Source organism: Oncorhynchus mykiss, chromosome 18 (assembly GCF_013265735.2).
Source record: "Oncorhynchus mykiss isolate Arlee chromosome 18, USDA_OmykA_1.1, whole genome shotgun sequence".
Taxonomy (NCBI): Eukaryota; Metazoa; Chordata; class Actinopteri; order Salmoniformes; family Salmonidae; genus Oncorhynchus; species Oncorhynchus mykiss.
Genome location: NC_048582.1, coordinates 52460190 through 52478361, shown reverse-complemented (window position 1 = coordinate 52478361; position 18172 = coordinate 52460190). Strand labels below are relative to the sequence as shown.

At 46.4% G+C, this 18172-nt stretch overlaps 2 protein-coding genes across 6 annotated transcripts in view; both read left to right on the top strand.

Annotated features, from left to right (window-relative positions):
- The window catches only part of LOC118941185 (syndecan-3-like), a 38433-nt gene extending 33281 nt beyond the window's left edge, over nucleotides 1–5152 (top strand). Inside the window, exons 4-5 of the mRNA XM_036953139.1 lie at nucleotides 503–707; nucleotides 2230–5152. Of these exons, the coding sequence (XP_036809034.1) occupies nucleotides 503–707; nucleotides 2230–2396 (372 nt within the window). The 3' untranslated portion in view covers nucleotides 2397–5152. The remainder of the gene's footprint in view (nucleotides 1–502; nucleotides 708–2229) is intronic.
- Nucleotides 5153–6284: 1132 nt separating this feature from the next.
- On the top strand, nucleotides 6285–15993 carry LOC110496494 (homeobox protein NOBOX-like). 5 transcript variants are annotated; one of them, XM_036953136.1, is made up of 11 exons: nucleotides 7015–7516; nucleotides 7630–7873; nucleotides 8098–8213; nucleotides 12272–12915; nucleotides 13083–13245; nucleotides 13408–13514; nucleotides 13662–13789; nucleotides 13981–14105; nucleotides 14196–14460; nucleotides 14992–15308; nucleotides 15405–15993. In XM_036953136.1, the coding sequence occupies exons 2-11, from the start codon at nucleotides 7794–7796 to the stop codon at nucleotides 15785–15787; spliced, it is 2328 nt and encodes a 775-aa protein (XP_036809031.1). In that variant the 5' UTR covers nucleotides 7015–7516; nucleotides 7630–7793; the 3' UTR covers nucleotides 15788–15993. The 5 variants fall into 5 exon arrangements, with proteins under 5 accessions (XP_021428104.2, XP_036809031.1, XP_036809030.1 ...); XM_036953135.1 differs by having other exon boundaries at nucleotides 7015–7873; XM_021572429.2 differs by lacking the exons at nucleotides 7015–7516; nucleotides 7630–7873; nucleotides 8098–8213 and adding an exon at nucleotides 6285–6470.
- Nucleotides 15994–18172: the final 2179 nt, after the last annotated feature.

Below are 18172 nucleotides of genomic sequence, written 5' to 3'. Positions count from 1 at the left end.
AGCTTCTGGAGATAATGTGACGTTTATTTGGGTTCTCATTCAGTTGTACAACTGACTAGGTATCCCCTTTCCCCAATCACCAATCTATCTGAACTGACATGGTAATTGTGTGTCTTTCTCTCTCAATCCCCCTTTCTTTTTATTTTGCTCTCTATCTCTCTCTCTCTGTCCCTCTTTCTGTCTCTCTCTGTCCCTCTTTCTGTCTCTCTCTCTCTCTGTCCCTCTTTCTGTCTCTCTCTCTCTCTCTCTCTCTGTCCCTCTTTCTCTCTCTCTCTCTCTGTCCCTCTCTCTCTCTCTCTCTCTCTGTCCCTCTCTCTCTCTCTCTCTCTCTCTCTCTCTCTCTCTATCCCTCTTTCTGTCTCTCTCTCTCTGTCCCTCTCTCTCTCTCTCTCTCTCTGTCCCTCTCTCTCTCTCTCTCTCTCTCTCTCTCTCTCTCTCTCTATCCCTCTTTCTGTCTCTCTTTCTCTCTCTCTCTCTGTCCCGCTTTCTGTCTCTCTCTCAGAATAATGAATTAGGCGTTAATGGACCCAGCGGAGACTTTGAGATTCGGGAGGAGGACCGTCGCCAGGGCAACGAGGTTGTTGGTCGTGGCCTTGGCATGGAGACTGGGGCAGAACCTGATCTGATTGGCAACACAATTAACACAGGAAGTTCTGCCGCTCAACTTCCTCAGAAGAACATCTTGGAGAGGAAGGAGGTTCTGATAGGTGAGGACACACACACAACACTGTCTGTCGGTCTGTCTGAAAAATAAAACCACCCATAGCAAACCTTTCCCTCTACTAGTATATCTCACTCCTTCTCTCTCTTTCCCTCTACTAGTATATCTCACTCCTTCTCTCTCTTTCTCTCTACTTGTCTCTCTCACTCCTCTCTCTTTCCCTCTACTAGACTCTCTCACTCCCCTCTCTTTCCCTCTACTAGTATATCTCACTCCTTCTCTCTCTTTCTCTCTACTTGTCTCTCTCACTCCTCTCTCTTTCCCTCTACTAGTCTCTCTCACTCCCCTCTCTTTCCCTCTACTAGTATATCTCACTCCTTCTCTCTCTTTCCCTCTACTAGTATATCTCACTCCTCTCTCTTTCCCTCTACTAGTCTCTCTCACTCCCCTCTCTTTCCCTCTACTAGTCTCTCTCACTCCCCTCTCTTTCCCTCTACTAGTCTCTCTCACTCCCCTCTCTTTCCCTCTACTAGTCTCTCTCACTCCCCTCTCTTTCCCTCTACTAGTATATCTCACTCCTCTCTCTTTCCCTCTACTAGTCTCTCTCACTCCCCTCTCTTTCCCTCTACTAGTCTCTCTCACTCCCCTCTCTTTCCCTCTACTAGTCTCTCTCACTCCCCTCTCTTTCCCTCTACTAGTCTCTCTCACTCCCCTCTCTTTCCCTCTACTAGTATATCTCACTCCTCTCTTTTTCCCTCTACTTGTCTCTCTCACTCCTCTCTCTTTCTCTCTATCTCTCTCTTTCTCTCCGTATTCTTCTGACGGGCGTAGCTTTTGTCTTTATTCTGATTGGCTGTCTGTGTCTCCCCCAGCCATTCTGATTGCTTGCCTGCTGGCGGTGGTTTTCGCTGACTTCGTGGTGATCGGTAAAGAGCAGGAGTCAAAGCAGGCTAACTGTGTCCTTAGTGTGTCTGTGCGCTGGACACATGCTGTTAGTGTGTTGTAGTATGTAGGAACAGTAGCCTACACATGATTTGTGTGTGTTAGTGACACGGGATCTTAATATGTAGGTACGGTCATGACACATGATAGCGTGTACTATGTAGATACTATGTAAATACACACAGCTTGGGGTATAATAGATGATCATGACAGACAGTTCATATGTTAGCATTGCCTGCAGTGCTTAAAGTGGTACTTGAAGATGCCGGTCCTCACTAAACTCATTTAATTTACCGTACCGGGGTAATTTTATTATATTTGAATCTATTTAGATTCCATATTCTCCAGAAGACATATAGAAGCAGTAGATAATTAGAGACACCAGTGGTCTGTATACCAGTGGTCTGTATACCAGTGGTCAGCGCTAGCCCACTTCAACCACTTGCATGGCATTAGTGTATGTGTCTCTGTTCTTTACATGTTCTGAATCTTTTGTCCTATTCAGAATGAGTTCTACATTGTTTGACCATATCTCTCTCTCTGTTTCCTCTTTCTTTCTCCCTTCCTCCCACTCTGTCCCTCCCTCCCTCTCCCCACCATCCCTTCCTCTATCTCTTCGTCCACAGCGGTGATAGTGGGGGGCGTGGTGGGGGCCCTGTTTGCAGCGTTCCTGGTCATGCTGCTGGTGTACAGGATGAAGAAGAAAGATGAAGGCAGCTACACACTGGAGGAACCCAAGCAAGCCACCGTCACCTACCAGAAAGCTGACAAACAGGAGGAGTTCTACGCATAACACACACACACAGTGTGTTATCACTCCAGCTCCCTTCCAGTCCTGTCGCTTCACATCTCCTTCCCATCCTTCTCCCGTATCTTCCTCCCTCTCTTCTCTCCTATCTTCCTGTCCTCCATGTCAGTTGTTACTGAGAGTGCCCGTCTCTCCACGGACTCAAACATTTCTTTAAAAAATATAAATACACTTTTAAAAAAATAACAAAATAAATATATCAGCTGGAAAAAAATATATAAAAATGTGATACACAATTTTTTTTTTTTTTTAAGTAAATGTTGTTATTGATATTATATGATTATTGTTCTGATGATGTAATGAACTGATTATTTTGTAAAAACACAAGCTCTTATCCGGTGTTCTAGCACAATACTCTAGTGTCTGTTCCACGGAGCGAATGAGCCAAGTGACAGAGGGATGGGGGAGAAGAAGGGACAGAGACAAACAGAGGAGGAAAGAGTGTCATCTGATTGGCCACACAGACACTGGGGTCAAAGGTTAGAGGAAAGGTCTCTATTGTAGTGCCTTCCATTGCCCTGGTGCTCTCTCACACACACACACACACACATGGCTTGGACCCCTCTCTCTGTGCTTGGCCAATCAGAGTAGGGGAAACCTCCTACAACGCTCTGACAACCTCAGGACAACGTTGTGGCAGCATTCACTGGTAGTTAGCAAGGGATTCTAACCAGGGATATAGTGTTAAATAAAATGGTGGGTAAACAAACCGCTGGGGTAACATAAACATTAGCTAATGCTAACAATGCTACCTGATGGTAGTAGAGTTGTGTAAACACTGTTCACCAAGTGAAGGGGTGTTTAAACAACAGATTATGAGTGTTTACCCTCCTCAACATCCCTGGGTTGTATTCATTAGGCACCAAACAAAGAAAACGGACTGAAACAGAGAGGACTACCTGGTCCAATAAGAAATGCACATTTCCGTATTCCATTGCAAAATGTTTTACAACGTTTTCCGTTGTGTGTCAATGAATACGACCCTGGTGCTGAATGCTAACACAGGGCTAGCGGCTAGCTGTCTGGTTTGCTCCTTTACGCTGTACAAAGGTGATTAGTTCTATGGATAGTAATAATAACCAATAATATATCAATGTTCTGGACTGGTTGGTAAATAATAGTAATAATGAAAATAATACTCGAATGAACAAAAGGATGTGTATTTAGCGGTTTCAAAAGTTTATATGTAAATAATCATTGGTTGAAATACTTTTTCTGTCGTTGCCACTAACCAGTCGCATGATCACCATTTCTATATCACGTCAATCTGTGGAGCTGTGCTCTCAACCCACATACACCACACACACTCACAAGTACGCACTCACACACTTAAGCAAATATACACACGCCGTACATGCAAGCATGCGCTCACAAGCTCAAACACACACACACACAAATATATCACTTGCGCTTCATTGACTAAATATATATATATATAAATCATATCACTCACTCAACATATTATCATTATCATCATCACACAAGCTGGTTTCAGTACATTATTAATAAGTGGCTGATCAGTTGCTGGTTGGTTAGAGTTTGGTCCGTTGTGTAAAGGCACCAGCATGTATCCATCCAATCCCCTGCATGCTCTTTCTTTCTCTTCTACCATTGGCTGTCTATTTGGGGGTGGGCTGGTCTTTGGGACTGTGAGGGAGGGGCTTACGATGCTGAAAGTGGCTCTTCAAGTAGAAGTTGTCCATCAGTAGGTGTGGGGACAGGAGTTAAGGTGGGGGCAGTGGGTAGGGGTGGGGACAGGAGTTGAAGTGGGGGCAGTGGGTAGGTGTGGGGACAGGAGTTGAAGTGGGGGCAGTGGGTAGGTGTGGGGACAGGAGTTGAAGTGGGGGCTGTGGGTAGGTGTGGGGACAGGAGTTGAAGTGGGGGCTGTGGGTAGGTGTGGGGACAGGAGTTGAGTTGGAGGCTGTGCTTTCTATCTAAGATTGTAACAATAACCAACACACCAGTACGACTGGACTAGTAGCTTCTAATATATTCAGTACTGTAGAACAACTGCATGGGAGTCAAACTATACTAGTCTCTGTGTGTGTGTGTGTGTGTGTGTGTGTGTGTGTGTGTTCTGAGAGGAATGTACTGTGGGCAGGTGTGTATTTTACCTGCTCCAGCAGTTCTGACGCTCTTCCATAGTCAGGTAGTCACACCTGTACCCCTGTGTGTGTACGCCTCAACTGCTTTGCCCCCTCTTTTTTTTTAAGCAGTGAATGCCTCACTCTTATTTCACATCAGACTTGTGTGTGTGTGTGTGTGTGTAGGTCTCACCTGTTCACTGCTGAATGTGGGGCTAGTCTGCTTTTTCACACACAATCTGTCACTCACGGTCTGTTTGTCTGTAGCAGGACTGACTGACGTCACACATCACAGACAGAACTGACCTGAACTGTCTTTTCTAAACTTACCTTCCAACTGTTAACATGTGTTTGTACCCATATAAGTCTGCATAGCCAAATAATAGAGAAAGAGAGTGTGAGTGTGTGAGTGTGAGTGAGTGAGTGTGAGTGTGTGTGTGTGTGTGTGTGTGTGTGTGTGTGTGTGTGTGTGCGCGCCAAGTTGGTGGAAGGCCACACCACACTGTGTTTGCTGTTACCCATCCTGTTTTTATACATTTGCATTTTTTAAGGCTGTTTCTGTCATTGGCTGCTGAGCGCTGGGAGGCGGACCTCTGCGCCACGGCCCTGCCACTAATTTGCCACTCTGTTCCAAATAAAAGACCTCATTGGTTAACACACTGTCTTCTGTGATTTTATTGGCTGAGGGTATGGGGTGGGGGTGGAACATGAGGGGACTAATGGTTTTGAGAGCTCTGTATAGTGCAGATAAAATAGAAAAATCACATATAGAACTGACAAACATATCACTCTGACACAATAAATCTCAAATCATTAACCTCTACCTCCTAGTGCCTAAACATTTGAGTAGATCTGAGTAGAATTGAATAGTGTAGGTAGGTATTATTCTAGAAAGACACTCCTTCAGTCTACACCAATCCAATGCTTTTAAATCCTAGAGAAGGAGTGTAAGTGTGTACAGTACATTTCAGTGAGAAGCAGGAGGAGAATGGGAGGGTTTACCATGTCATACATGGATGGAGTGACGCTGGCTGGGTGATGGTGTGACACTCTGCCCTCTGCTGTTTGACTATGGTGTTACATCCCAGTGGCCACATACCTCCCCGAAGCTACAGAATCTACTTGTCTGATTCACTGGCGAAGGGGAGAGAAGGGAGATATATATTGGGGTTGCTGCTAGTACTTGCTGTACTTGATTCTTTGTGAATCGTGTAATAGTATATTATAGAGCTGTGAAGGGAATGAAGTGGAGCTGGATAGCCAGTTACAGTCAATGGAGCTGAGCTCGCTGTTGTGGGTGACATTACTAGCACAAACCAATTATTGTAGGCTTACCATATTTGCACTTTCCAGCTGTAGAACTGAACCCCCATATGAGTAACACATTTCATCATAAACCAGCCATAAGGTCCCTGCATACCCCCTAGATAAAATTACGAATATATCTGTTAGACTCATCGCTATTGCCTTGAATGCCACCAAACGTTTGAAGGGTGTCTCTGAATTGATAAAGGAACTGGCCTGCCATATCAGTCTAGATTTTTTGTTTAAAAAAAATCTACAATAATGATCTGAATTTAATTTTGTTTTCATATTATGGAGCTAGTTCATACATAGCATTACCACAACAAGGGTGCTGGAATTTACACCACACTCGTGTAGTAGTGTAGGTCCCTAGGGCCACGGCGGTCTGTTCCCAGGTGTTCTGATCAATGGAATCTCCCTACTCGGTTCTGTTCGGATCGTTGAGGACTCTCATTGGCTGATTCAGCTCAACCGCTACATGTGATTGTTCTGTCTTCAATTTGCTAATTTGTCAATCAACCTTATCACGTCTCGAAACGGTGCAAACTCATGCATCAATTCCAAAAAAGCGTGTTTGACTTTATCGGTAAATAAATTGCTAGTTTAGAGTTTGATGCTCGTGAAAGCAGGTTCGTTATGGATGACATGCGTGAGGCAGCGGATGATTACGGTGAGGAAGAAATTAACTCATTACCTTGCAGTCGTTTAATTAATTGATTCATTGTTCAAACAGTAATTAACTCGGTCTTTAACTAATAGGTTAACTCTCCCGTTGTTTCACAGAAGAACAGTATCTAAGTAGTTAGACGTTTTGCTCAAGTGAATTTGGCCTAGCTAACAGCCTAACTTTGTTTTGTTGGGCAGTTTTAATAAGACGCAGGCTGCGACTGTTTAAAGGCCTTATACTTTAGAAAGCTAACGTTAGCTATTATGGATGGATCGAAATGTAGGCTATATAATGAGTGACGTTAGGCTATCTGGATGAATCTAGGGGAAGGTCATGTTTTTTCAATGCATTTTTATTTATTTAACTAGGCAAGTCAGTTAAGAACATCTTATTTACAATGACAGCCTACCAAAAGGCATCATGTGGGGCCGGGGATATATATATATATATATATATATATATATATATATATATATATATATATATATGACAAAACACACATCACGACGAGACACCACAACACTACATAAAGCGAGACCTTAAGACAACAATACATAATGGCAGCAACACATGACAACAACACGGTAGCAGCACAAAGGGCAAGAAGGTAGAGACACCAACAAAACATCACGCGAAGCAGCCACAAGTGTCAGTAAGAATATTCACGATGGAAATAAACCTGTCCAGTTTGAGTGTTTTTTTTTGCAGCTCGCTCCAGACGCTAGCTGCTTCGAACTGAAAAGAGGAGCGACCCAGGGATGTGTGTGCTTAAGGGACCTCTAACGGAATGTGACTGGCAGAACGGGTGGAGGATGAGGGTTGCATTAGGCATCACAGATAGGGGGGAGTGAAGCCTAAGAGTTTTTATAAATTAGTCAAGGGGAGGGTTTAGTGTGTATAGATATATCTATCTAGTGTAGGGGAGGGGAGGGTCATGTAATTGATTACATTTCTATATATATCGACTTGTGCCTGATGCTGCCACTCATCTCTGATTATCAGCTGGGTGTGCAATATGAAGTGCATGCTTGGAGAGTCACAGAGCAAAGGTATATTTCTAAGATAACTGATGGGATGGTGTATATACAGCTGTTTCAACCCTAAGCCCCTGCCTGCTCTGCTCTTGCTGATCAAAAACTTTTGTTGTATGCTTCCTAACCAGTGGCTGTACTGTGTAGGTCTCTGGTGGCAGTTCAGGAGGAGAGTCAAAGGCTTCTTACGAAAATATTATTTGATTAGGCCTAGTCCATCTTGCGTGTAGTAACCTATAGCCCAGTGGTCACCAACTGTGCGATTGCCTGGTCGATCTTCAAGTCATTAGCCTACATGAGATTTCATAACTTGCAAAACCTTGACCAGAGAGAGAGACTGTTAAAGTATACTGCAAAGAGCTTCTGTTTTTATGGGTGAGTTTATGTTAGTCTTTATTCGGCACTGTCAACACTGTTTTTGTTCAACACTATTACAAAACGTAAAGCGCTTCTCCCTACTTCCACTTGCGCTGCATCTGCAATGAATGAGTAGCCAAGTGTATTGATAGCCCTGTTTTTTTTCTTCAATTCTTCAATTTATTAGCAGTTTGTCGTGACAATTTTAATATTGAGGAATATTTCACTTTCTCTGATCATAGGAACATTAATTTGTGCATGAGGCAGATGTGGTGCGACTTCGAGATTTGCAATCAGGTGGAAGACGGTGTCTCTCTGGTCAGTCTCACCGGAGGAAAAGAAGGAGAGAGCAGTGACCGTGAGAGACAGACCATCTGCTGCTATCTCTCCCTCTGCTGCTATCTCTCCCTCTGCTGCTATCTCTCCCTCTGCTGAGACTAATGCCGTGTTCAAAACAACAGGAAACTCGGAGGTCTCCGACTTCAAGACAACTGGGAACTCTGGGAATAAAATGAGGTCAGACTGGGGAAAAACATGTTCAATGGTCATCCAAGTCGGAAACACGGGCATCTTTCTAGAGCGCCGACTTTCCCACCTGAAGTTCACTGAAGTTGTGATTTGATATAGTTTTTTTCAGCGCTCCAAGTTGTCTTGAAAGAATCATGACCATCAAATGCATGTACCATCAGTCCAGTAAAAATAAAAAAGCTTATTTATATATATATATATATATAGATTATTTTGATGGTACATGCTTATCAAAACTTGAGTTTTGAAATCTAATATGGTCTGAGAAGAACAATATTTTCAGGCCAGGCATATAGCCAATATGCTGTGATAATGTATTAGGCCTACTGCACTAACCTCATTCCTACACAACTGTTTTTATTAGGTTAATGCATAAAAAATTTAAGTCATGTTTAAAACATTTTTTGAGCAGTAGATCTCTGCTTGCTTTTTGTGATCTTGACTCAGAAAAGGTTGGCGATTTTAAAAAATATATATATTTTCCTTTTTTTCTCCCCAATTTCTTGGTATCCAATTGGTAGTTAGTCTTGTCTCATCGCTGCAACTCCCGTACGGACTCAGGAGAGGTGAAGGCCAAGAGCTGTGCATCCTCTGAAACACAACCCTGCCAAGCCCCAATGCGTCTTGACACAATGCCCACTTAACCCGGAGGCCAGCCGCACTAATGTGTCGTGGAGAAAAGACCCGTACACCTGCCGACCATGTCAGCGTGCATTGTGCCTGGCCCGCCACAGGAGTCGCTAGTGCGCGAAGGGACAAGGATATCCCTGCCGGCCAAACCCTCCCCTAACCCAGACGACGCTGGGCCAATTGTGTGCCATGGGTCTCCTGGTTGCGGCAGGCTGTGACTGGACTCGAACCCAGAATCTCTAGTGGCAGACCACTGCACCACTCGGGAGGCCCAGCTTACTACTACTATAATGTATTAGAGTTATTGACCTCACAATAAGCCAGATTTGAGTAATTTACATTGTGGTGCTGAAACTTAAAGCTGCGGCACAATCAATCGGAAATGGACAGCTCATGGTGCTGAAAGTAGGCAAATTCGAGTAGGCATTATTCATTTCAACATCTTCATTTGAATTAGACTTTACTAACAACAACCAGGCTTTGTGTTGGAGCCTATTTCTTCTAATTTAAGTAAAAGAGGTAGACTGTCCTGTTTGACAGACTACATTAGGCTATAGGCTGCTATATCCATCCATGCACTCTTTAAATAGCCTACCTCTGTGTCAGTGAAGGGCTGTTAAGTTAAAACCAAGACTCCAATTGAGGGGTTATGAGAGGGTAGGCTATGCCATATGCCTACTTTTTATTTAAGAAAATTGTAAAAAGCACAGCGCTTTGGTCCATGATGCTTAATCAATCAATCAAATGTATTTATAAAGCCCTTTTTTACATCAGCAGATGTAAACAGCAAACAATGCAGATGTAGAAGCACGTTGGCATGGAAAAACTCCCTAGAATGGCAGGAATCTAGGAAGAAACCTATAGAGGAACCAGGCTCTGAGGGGTGGCCTGTCCTCTTCTGGCTGTGCCCGGTAGAGATTATAAGACTACATGGCCATTAAAGCCAGATCATTCTTCAAGATGTTCAAACATTCATAGATGACCAGCAGGGTCAAATAATAATCACAGTGGTTGTAGAGGGTGCAACAGGTCAGGAGTAAATGTCAGTTTGCTTTTCATAGCCGAGCAGTCAGAGGTCGAGATAGCAGGTATGGTAGAGAGAGAGAGTCGAAAACAGCACGTCCGGGACAAGGTAGCACGTCCGGTGAACAGGTCAGGGTTCCATAGCCGCAGGCAGAATAGTTGAAACTGGATTAGCAGCACAAGCAGGTGGACTGGGGACAGCAAGGAGTCATCAGGCCAGGTAGTCCTGAGGCATGGTCGTAGGGCTATGGTCCTCCGGGAGGGGAGAGAGAGAGAATTAGGTAGCATACTTAAATTCACACAGGACACCAGATAAGACAGGATAATTACACCAGCTATAACAGACTGACCCTAGCCCCCTGACACATAGACTATTGTAGCATAGATACTGGAGACTGAGACAGGGGTGGATCAGGGGACACTGGACCCATCCGACAATACCCCCAGACAGGGCCAACCAGGCAGGATATAACTCCATCCACTTTGCCAAAGCACAGCCCCCACACCACTAGAAGGATATAGACATACCAACTTACTACCCTGAGACAAGGCTGAGTATAGTCCATGAAGATCTCCTCCACCGCACGAGCCTGAGGGGGCGCAAAACCGGATAGGAATATCCCGTCAGTGTCTCTTCCTAGGGACGGCATGGAAGAGCACCAGTAAGACAGTGACTCAACCCCCGTAACGGGGTCAGAGGCAGAGAATCCCAGTGGAGCCGGCCAGGCAGAGACAGCAAGGGCGGTTCGTCGCTTCAGTGCCTTGCCGTTCACCTTCGCACCCCATGGCCAGACTAAACTTAATCATAGGACCTACAGAAGAGATGAGTCTTAAGTAAAGACTTAAAGTTTAGGACTGTGGCTGTCTCTCACATTGATAGGCAGATCATTCCATAAATTTAGCTCTATAGGAGAATGCCCTGCCTCCAGCTATTTGCTTAGAAATTAGGGTTTACAATCTCTCCAAAAGAATGTGGTGATCGATGGTGTCAAAAGCAGCACTAAGGTCTAGGAGCACGAGGACAGATGCAGAGCCTTGGTCTGACGCCATTAAAAGGTAATTTACTACCTTCACGAGTGCAGTCTCAGTGCTATGATGTGGTCTAAAACCAGACTGAAGTGTTTTATATGCATTATTTGTCTTCAGGAACGCAGTGTTGCCATGCAACAGCTTTTTCAAAACATTTTGAGAGGAATGGGAGATTCGATATAGGTTGATCGTTTGGCTTTTCCAAAACATTTTGAGAGGAATGGGAGATTCGATATAGGTTGATCGTTTGGCTTTTTCAAAAGAGTCTTTTACTGCCACTTTTAGTGACTTTTTAAAGCTAGATACAAGCTGTAAAATGTCCGGTAAAGAGTGACTCAGATGCATATGGGGATATCATTGTTTCCTTTCTTTGACATTCAGAGGCTGAGCAACAACCTTCTGTAGTTGAGGATATATATTTTTTTTTAAACTTTGCTTGGGAAGTAATCTAATTCTGTCACTGATTAAGCTATTCACTTTCTGTTCAATAGAATATGTTTAAACCCACAAAGCTTTTAGGGAAACAACTTGTGACTTTCTGTCATTGAGTGAAGCTACAGAAGAAGAGTAACCAGCAGCCCTGTGCTCTATCAAAATTGCTACGTTGCCATGTAATGCTGACAGGTCGAAAAACAGTTTCTAAAACTACACATCTAAGGTGCTGGTCTGTCCAAGAAGTGAGAGTAAATGTTCTCTGCTATCCACTTTGTTTTATTGATTATTTTGGGTATGAGGAAAGGGGTATACTTAGTCAGTTGTACCACTGAATCAGAGCGGTACGGGGTATAGGGGAGGGGCACTTGTTTTTTTTTCAAGCATTCAGGGAGGGTTTAGGTCAAATATATTTTAATTTCAGTGAGGTCCGATTTTCTCCATGTAACATTCACTCCCTCAGCTAATCCAGTTGAAGCTAATTAACAAGCAGGTGAGGCAGCGTGTGACCTCAGCCTACCTGGTCTTTTCATTATAGTCTTTAGATCACAGAGGAGCACTCTGTCATGTGCTTGTGGAAACTAGGCCCACATGGTGACATCACCTCAATCTAGATTTCTCATTTTACCTGACTAGTCATTACCCAGTGATACTCTGTTGCTATTTTGAACTTTTTCTCACTTTGTGCCACTCCATCATGCTATGTCAGTGAGTGTTTTTTCATATTATGACAGTGTTATGTCATGCTAATTCGCTCTGTGTGGCTGTATGCAGACTGCCCAAGCCTCCTGTGTGATGAACAGGAGGATGAAGAGGAGGAGAGTTACCGTGGAGATGAGACCGGAGGAGAGGAGGGGGGAGATATAGAAGAATGGGACACTGGACAAAGAGGAGGAGAGAGAGTGGAGGAGGAAGAAGAGAATGGAGGAGAGATGGAGAAGAATGGAGAGATGGGTGAGGATGGAGTAACAGAAAGAGAAAAGGAGAGTGAGGTGGTAGTTGATTTTGAAGAGGAGGGGGGAGAGATGGAGAAGAGACAGTTGAGAAAGAGGATAGGGAGGGCAGAAAAAGAGAAGGAGGAGGAGGCAGTGTTAATTGAGGATAGGAGAGGGAGTGTAGAGGAGATGAAGGACAGAAGAGAGAGAGATGGGAAGGTAGAGGAGGAAAAAAAGCAGAAAGGTGTGATGGGGCCTGCTCTGTCTCTCGATCTCGTCGGCGTGACAACTGACCCTGTCGGCATGACGACCACCACTCATGAGGACTCTGGGTACCTGAGCTCTGGGATGGGGTTCTACTGTCCCCCCGGACCTCTCCTATTCCACACCCAGCCTAAACCACACCCCCAACCCCTTCTGCCCAGTGGGGTGAAGCGCCCACATAGTGTCAGCCCCCCTCCCCCTCCCACCCAAAGCCTACAGGTAAGACAGATGGGAGGAGATGACATCATACTGTCAGCAGTGATGTCATTACAATGGTGTCCTGCACAGTGCTCTAAAAAGTTCACACAACCACTAACCCCTAGATACTTGGAGATGTGAAAGGACTGGATAAATAGAACGAACAGACACACACTGCTCCTCCACAGGTTAAGGTGACTCGAGTGTACTCTACTCGCCGTTCGATTGGCTACAGTGCCCGGGGGCGTGGCCAGGTGCTTCCCCTCCCCCTGTTGCCAGCGGTAACCATGGGAGACCCCTCCCTATTGCCCTCCCTGCCCAAGAAGAAGACAAGAACACTCTACAGCACTGGTGAGGAGAGTGAGTGAATGTGTGTGTGTGTGTGTGTGTGTCCCCGCTCTGACCTATTGCCTGTGTGTGTGTGTGTGTGTGTCCGCTCTGACCTATTGCCTTTGTCTGTGTGTAACCTCTGTGTGTGTGTGTGTGTGTGTGTGTGTGTGTGTGTGTGTGTAGACCAGTTGGAGCAGCTAGAGGGAATGTTCCAGGAGGACCACTACCCAGATGGAGAGAAGAGGAAGGAGATTGCCGCCACGGTGGGCGTCACACCCCAGAGGATCATGGTTAGTACTCTCCAGGAGGAGGGTTTGTCACCTTTGACCTACGTACACTATTAGGATTGGGGAATAGGATTTGAGGTTTATATTTTGCCTCATTCGCTCTCTACCTTCCTCTCTCTCCTCTCATCCCTCCCCCTCTCTGTTTGTCAGGTGTGGTTTCAGAACCGTAGGGCCAAGTGGAGGAAGGCCAGTCGTTCTGCAGTGAAGCCAGAACACAAACAGACCTGCAGCCGCCTCCCTGACCCCAACCCTACCTCGCTCCTTGCACCACACCCTAGGTAGGCTCAGACCGCAATATGATATGATCACCGGTTGCAGACATCCACAATAAAGAACAAAACAGCCATTATTAACTCTTCCAGACAATGTGCACCCTCCCTTGAAGCATGCCCACTTTGGTTGGGCTGACAGGGTCTTGAGCTGGGTGATAATGGCCGCTGAGTTATGATTATACTAACTGTCTCTCTAGGGCGGCTGCAGGACACATCGCCCCCTTCCTCCCTCCTGCTGGTCTCTCCTTACCTCTCCCTCCTACCACCCAGGCACTCCCTTCCTACAGCACCCTGCTAGCCAGCCTTTCATCCAGCCCTACAGGTAGGCAGTCAATCTTTCCATCCATCAATCACACTACACAAACAATTGTTGATGTTTGTTAATGTTTGACTATATGTTTGTGGCTCCCAGGCAGGTCAGTAGGAGAGAGAGGGCCACCGTCAGGACCTCAGGGAGGGTCAGTGGAGCACCTACCTCCTATCATGTATAGCCCACCACCTTTACGACGTGCCAGCCTCCCCCTTCTGACTACCTTCCTGAACCCCCCCAAACCTACCCCCAGCCCCACTCCACCAACCCTGCAACCCACCCCAACATCACCTTTCTTCATGGATGTGTTGGAGCCCCACCCCCCCAACAGAGACACACAGGGACTCACCCTGCAGACTGACTCTGGGTGAGTAATTGAAGGACATTACTTGACGTAGGCTGAATGGGACCCATAAGACATCCATGCCTATGTGTAATGGGAAATATCGGAGATTAATACAGTTCATTTTAGAGTGATTAACACTGTTTTCCCTGTCTGTAATACACATTATTTCCAGTGTTCTGGTTGTACAGGTTGATGGTCACTAGACTTGCCACTGAAAGCTATGGGTTGTTCTCATATTGTGTGATGGTGATTGACATCAGAGCTACTGAAGAAACAATGGTTTCTGAACACTGATCCTATAGCAGCTGGAAGAGTCACAGTCTATTGTTTTGTCTTCCTACAAGCCTCTCAGGCTGATGTTTAGAGATTTGGTTCTGTCAGATTAATATAGAAGTGCCTTCTCACAGAATGCACGTTAGACATTTTCTGTGCTGGAGGTGTCTCCCCGTTGCAACTTGTAATTAAACCAGATTGATTTCTTATTATTTTCTATATCTGTGACTGCTCATCCTCTTTACGTTATGTGTGTGTGTGTGTGTGTGTCGTCCTCAGTTCTCTATTTGACTACAGCAGTGATCTCCTGTCCAGCAGCAGCAGCTCAGTGAAGATGGATCCTCAGCACTACCTTACCTCCAGCCACCAGGGTGGCGCTACAGTCTCCTACCAGCCCCAGGCCTCCCGCCTGGCCTACCTCACCCCCTCCCCCTACCTCAACCCAAACCCCCCTGAGGGGAGCGCCCCTCCCCCCTCCTACCTTACCTTTGGTCCAGGGGGTGGGCCCGGGGTAGTGACCTATGCAGCTGGAGGCCACACCTACTTCCAGGCACAGACAGGAGGGGGACAGATCCTACTGCAGTCTGGGATACACGGTGAGTCACTGTCGGGATACCACCTAGACACACACACCAAATTTGAGATTGGACAGTAGAGTCAGTGTGTATGTGTGTGTGTGTGTGTGTGTCTAGGTGGTATCACAGCCTACCAGTCGTACCCGTGGGATCAGCTCTACAGCCACCCAGCAGGCATCCAGCAGCGTAACCAGTGTTCCCAGTTTACTACCACCACACTGGGGGGCCGAGACCACCCAACCTCCTCCTCCTACCTGCCACCCACTTACTGTCCCCGCTCACACACTCTCACACACACCTCTACCCAGGCCCAGGTCCTGCCCCCAGTTTCTACCCTGCGACACCCCCACCCCAGAGGGGTCAGCGCCCCCCAGCCCAGAGACCCCACACCACCCTTGGCCCTCCTGGATCCCCCCACCTGTGTGAAGGCTGAGAATGAGAGCCCTCCCCATATACACAGCAGCCACTTCCACTGTGACTTCTCACCCATACTCTTTTGACAGACCTGGGGGTTGTTATTCCTGTCTTCATATCTTGCTTAGTTAAATAAAGGTTAAGTAAAAAAATAAAACATCTGTGTGTGTTTTCTGTATGTTTATGTGAGTATGAATGTATATGTGCCTACGTGTGTGACTGATATATTTTGAGGCTCATTATTGAGACAGACGGTTCTGTTCAGGTTGTTGGACTGTAATAAAGGCATGTTACTTACCATTGATACATCTGGTTGCTTTAGTGTGTGTTTTTCTGTCCATATAGTGGATTTGTTTGTACACTGATTTCCAGTACACATGCCGTTCCACCAGAGAGCGCCATTTCCCTGTGTGTGTGGGGTGGCGTTGCTACCACACAGTAGAAAGTGCTGCTTATCCAATCCTCTGCGAGCTACCTGAAGGGCCTTGATGGCAGGGAGTGGACTAGCTGGGGTCTCCTTGCCTTTGTGTCTCTGAATGTGTATTTGATGTACAGTATGGATGACACTCCCATCCCACAGTGACATCTCCATCTTTCTCTCGTTCTCTCCCACCCATGGGAGGATAAGGCTGTGAGGAGGATAAGGCTGTGAGGAGGATAAGGCTGTGAGGAGGATAAGGCTGGGGGGAGGATAAAGCTGGGGTTGAGGGGGAGGCTAGGGGGAGGATAAGGGTTGATGAGAAGACGGGGGAGGCTAAGGCTGGAGGGAGGATAAGGCTGGGGGGAGGAGAATGGTTGAGGAGAAGACTAGGGGGAGGATAAGGCTGGAGGGAGGATAAGGCTGGGGGGAGGAGAATGGCTGAGGAGGATAAGGGTTGAGGAGACTAGGGGGAGGATAAGGCTAAGGTTGAGGGGAGGCAAGGAGGAGGATAAGGCTAGGGTTGAGGGGAGGATAAGGCTAGGGTTGAGGGAAGGCTAGGGGGAGGAAAAGGCTAGGGTTGAGGGGGAGGATAAGGCTGGGAGAAGGATAAGGCTGGAGGGAGGCTAAGGCTAGGGGGAGGATAAGGCTAGGGGGAGGATAAGGCTGGAGGAGAAGGCTAAGGGGAGGATAAGGGTTGAGGGGAAGGCTGGGGAGAATAAGGCTATGGTTGAGGGGAAGGCTAGGGGGAGGATAAGGGTTGAGGGGAAGGCTGGGGAGGATAAGGCTAGGGGAGGAGAAGGGTTGAGGAGAAGGCTGGGGAGGATAAGGCTAGGGGAGGAGAAGGGTTGAGGAGAAGGCTGGGGAGGATAAGGCTAGGGGAGGAGAAGGGTTGAGGAGAAGGCTGGGGAGGATAAGGCTAGGGGAGGAGAAGGGTTGAGGAGAAGGCTGGGGAGGATGAGGCTGGGGAGAGGATAAGGGTTGAGGAGGAGACTAGGGGGAGGATAAGGCTAGGGGGAGGAGAAGGGTTGAGGAGAAGGCTAAGGGGAGGATGAGGCTGGGGAGAGGATAAGGGTTGAGGAGGAGACTAGGGGGAGGATAAGGCTAGGGGGAGGACAAGGGTTGAGGAAAAGACGGGGGAGGATAAGGCTAGGGTTGAGGGGGAGGCTAGGGGGAGGATAAGGCTGGGGGGGAGGATAAGTGTTGAGGAGAAGACTGGGGGGGGATAAGGGTAGGGTTAAGGGGGGGATAAAGGTAGGGTTAAGGGGGAGGCTAGGTCGAGGATAAGTTTGGAGGGAGGATACGGCTGGGGGGAGGATAAGGCTGGGGGAGGATAAGGAAGGAAAGGAGCTGTGTGTGTGAGAACAGAGGCGTTGGTTATGTAAAAAAAAAATCGCTGGCCAGTGAGCTGTTACTGTTGGCTGGAGAAGCTCAGCACACACACTATATACCTGTACTACACTAAATCACACACTATATACCTGTACTACACTAAATCACACACTATATACCTGTACTACACTAAATCACACACTATATACCTGTACTACACTAAATCACACACTATATACCTGTACTACACTAAATCACACACTATATACCTGTACTACACTAAATCACACACTATATACCAGTACTACACTAAATCAATCAGGCAAGTCAGGCTATAGTGTGTGTAGGCAAACTTACCTGCTGCACAATTTACATATATATGGGCCTAAAGTGTTTATTAATACACTTGTTGGCAAGTTATAACTGGCCAACAAGTGGCCTTGCTCACATAACCAATAGCTGATGAGTCCATTGTGGCACTTTCCATGTGTTGAAAATGAATACAAACAGGCCTATTCTCATCTCAACAATCAGGCAATACAATACTGTTTTCCTGGCATACAAAACTCACTTTTGGCTGACTGCACATTTGGACTTTTCCTTGGCGTTTTATTTGTCATTTGGAATGAGTTTTCTCCCCACGCCCCTCCTCCCAACAGTTGCCTGACCAATCGGGGTGGTTTAAGTGTTTTGTCCACCAACTGGTCTTCATTCAATCACA

What these genes read in the sequence shown, in the direction of transcription:
- LOC110496494 (XM_036953136.1), top strand. Translation starts at nt 7,794, where the DNA reads ATGAGATTTCATAACTTGCAAAACCTTGACCAGAGAGAGAGACTGTTA. An exon ending in AAGAACACTCTACAGCACTG is followed by an intron (nt 13,246 to 13,407) that starts GTGAGGAGAGTG and finishes GTGTGTGTGTAG; the next exon opens with ACCAGTTGGAGCAGCTAGAG. An exon ending in CTCCTTGCACCACACCCTAG is followed by an intron (nt 13,790 to 13,980) that starts GTAGGCTCAGAC and finishes CTGTCTCTCTAG; the next exon opens with GGCGGCTGCAGGACACATCG.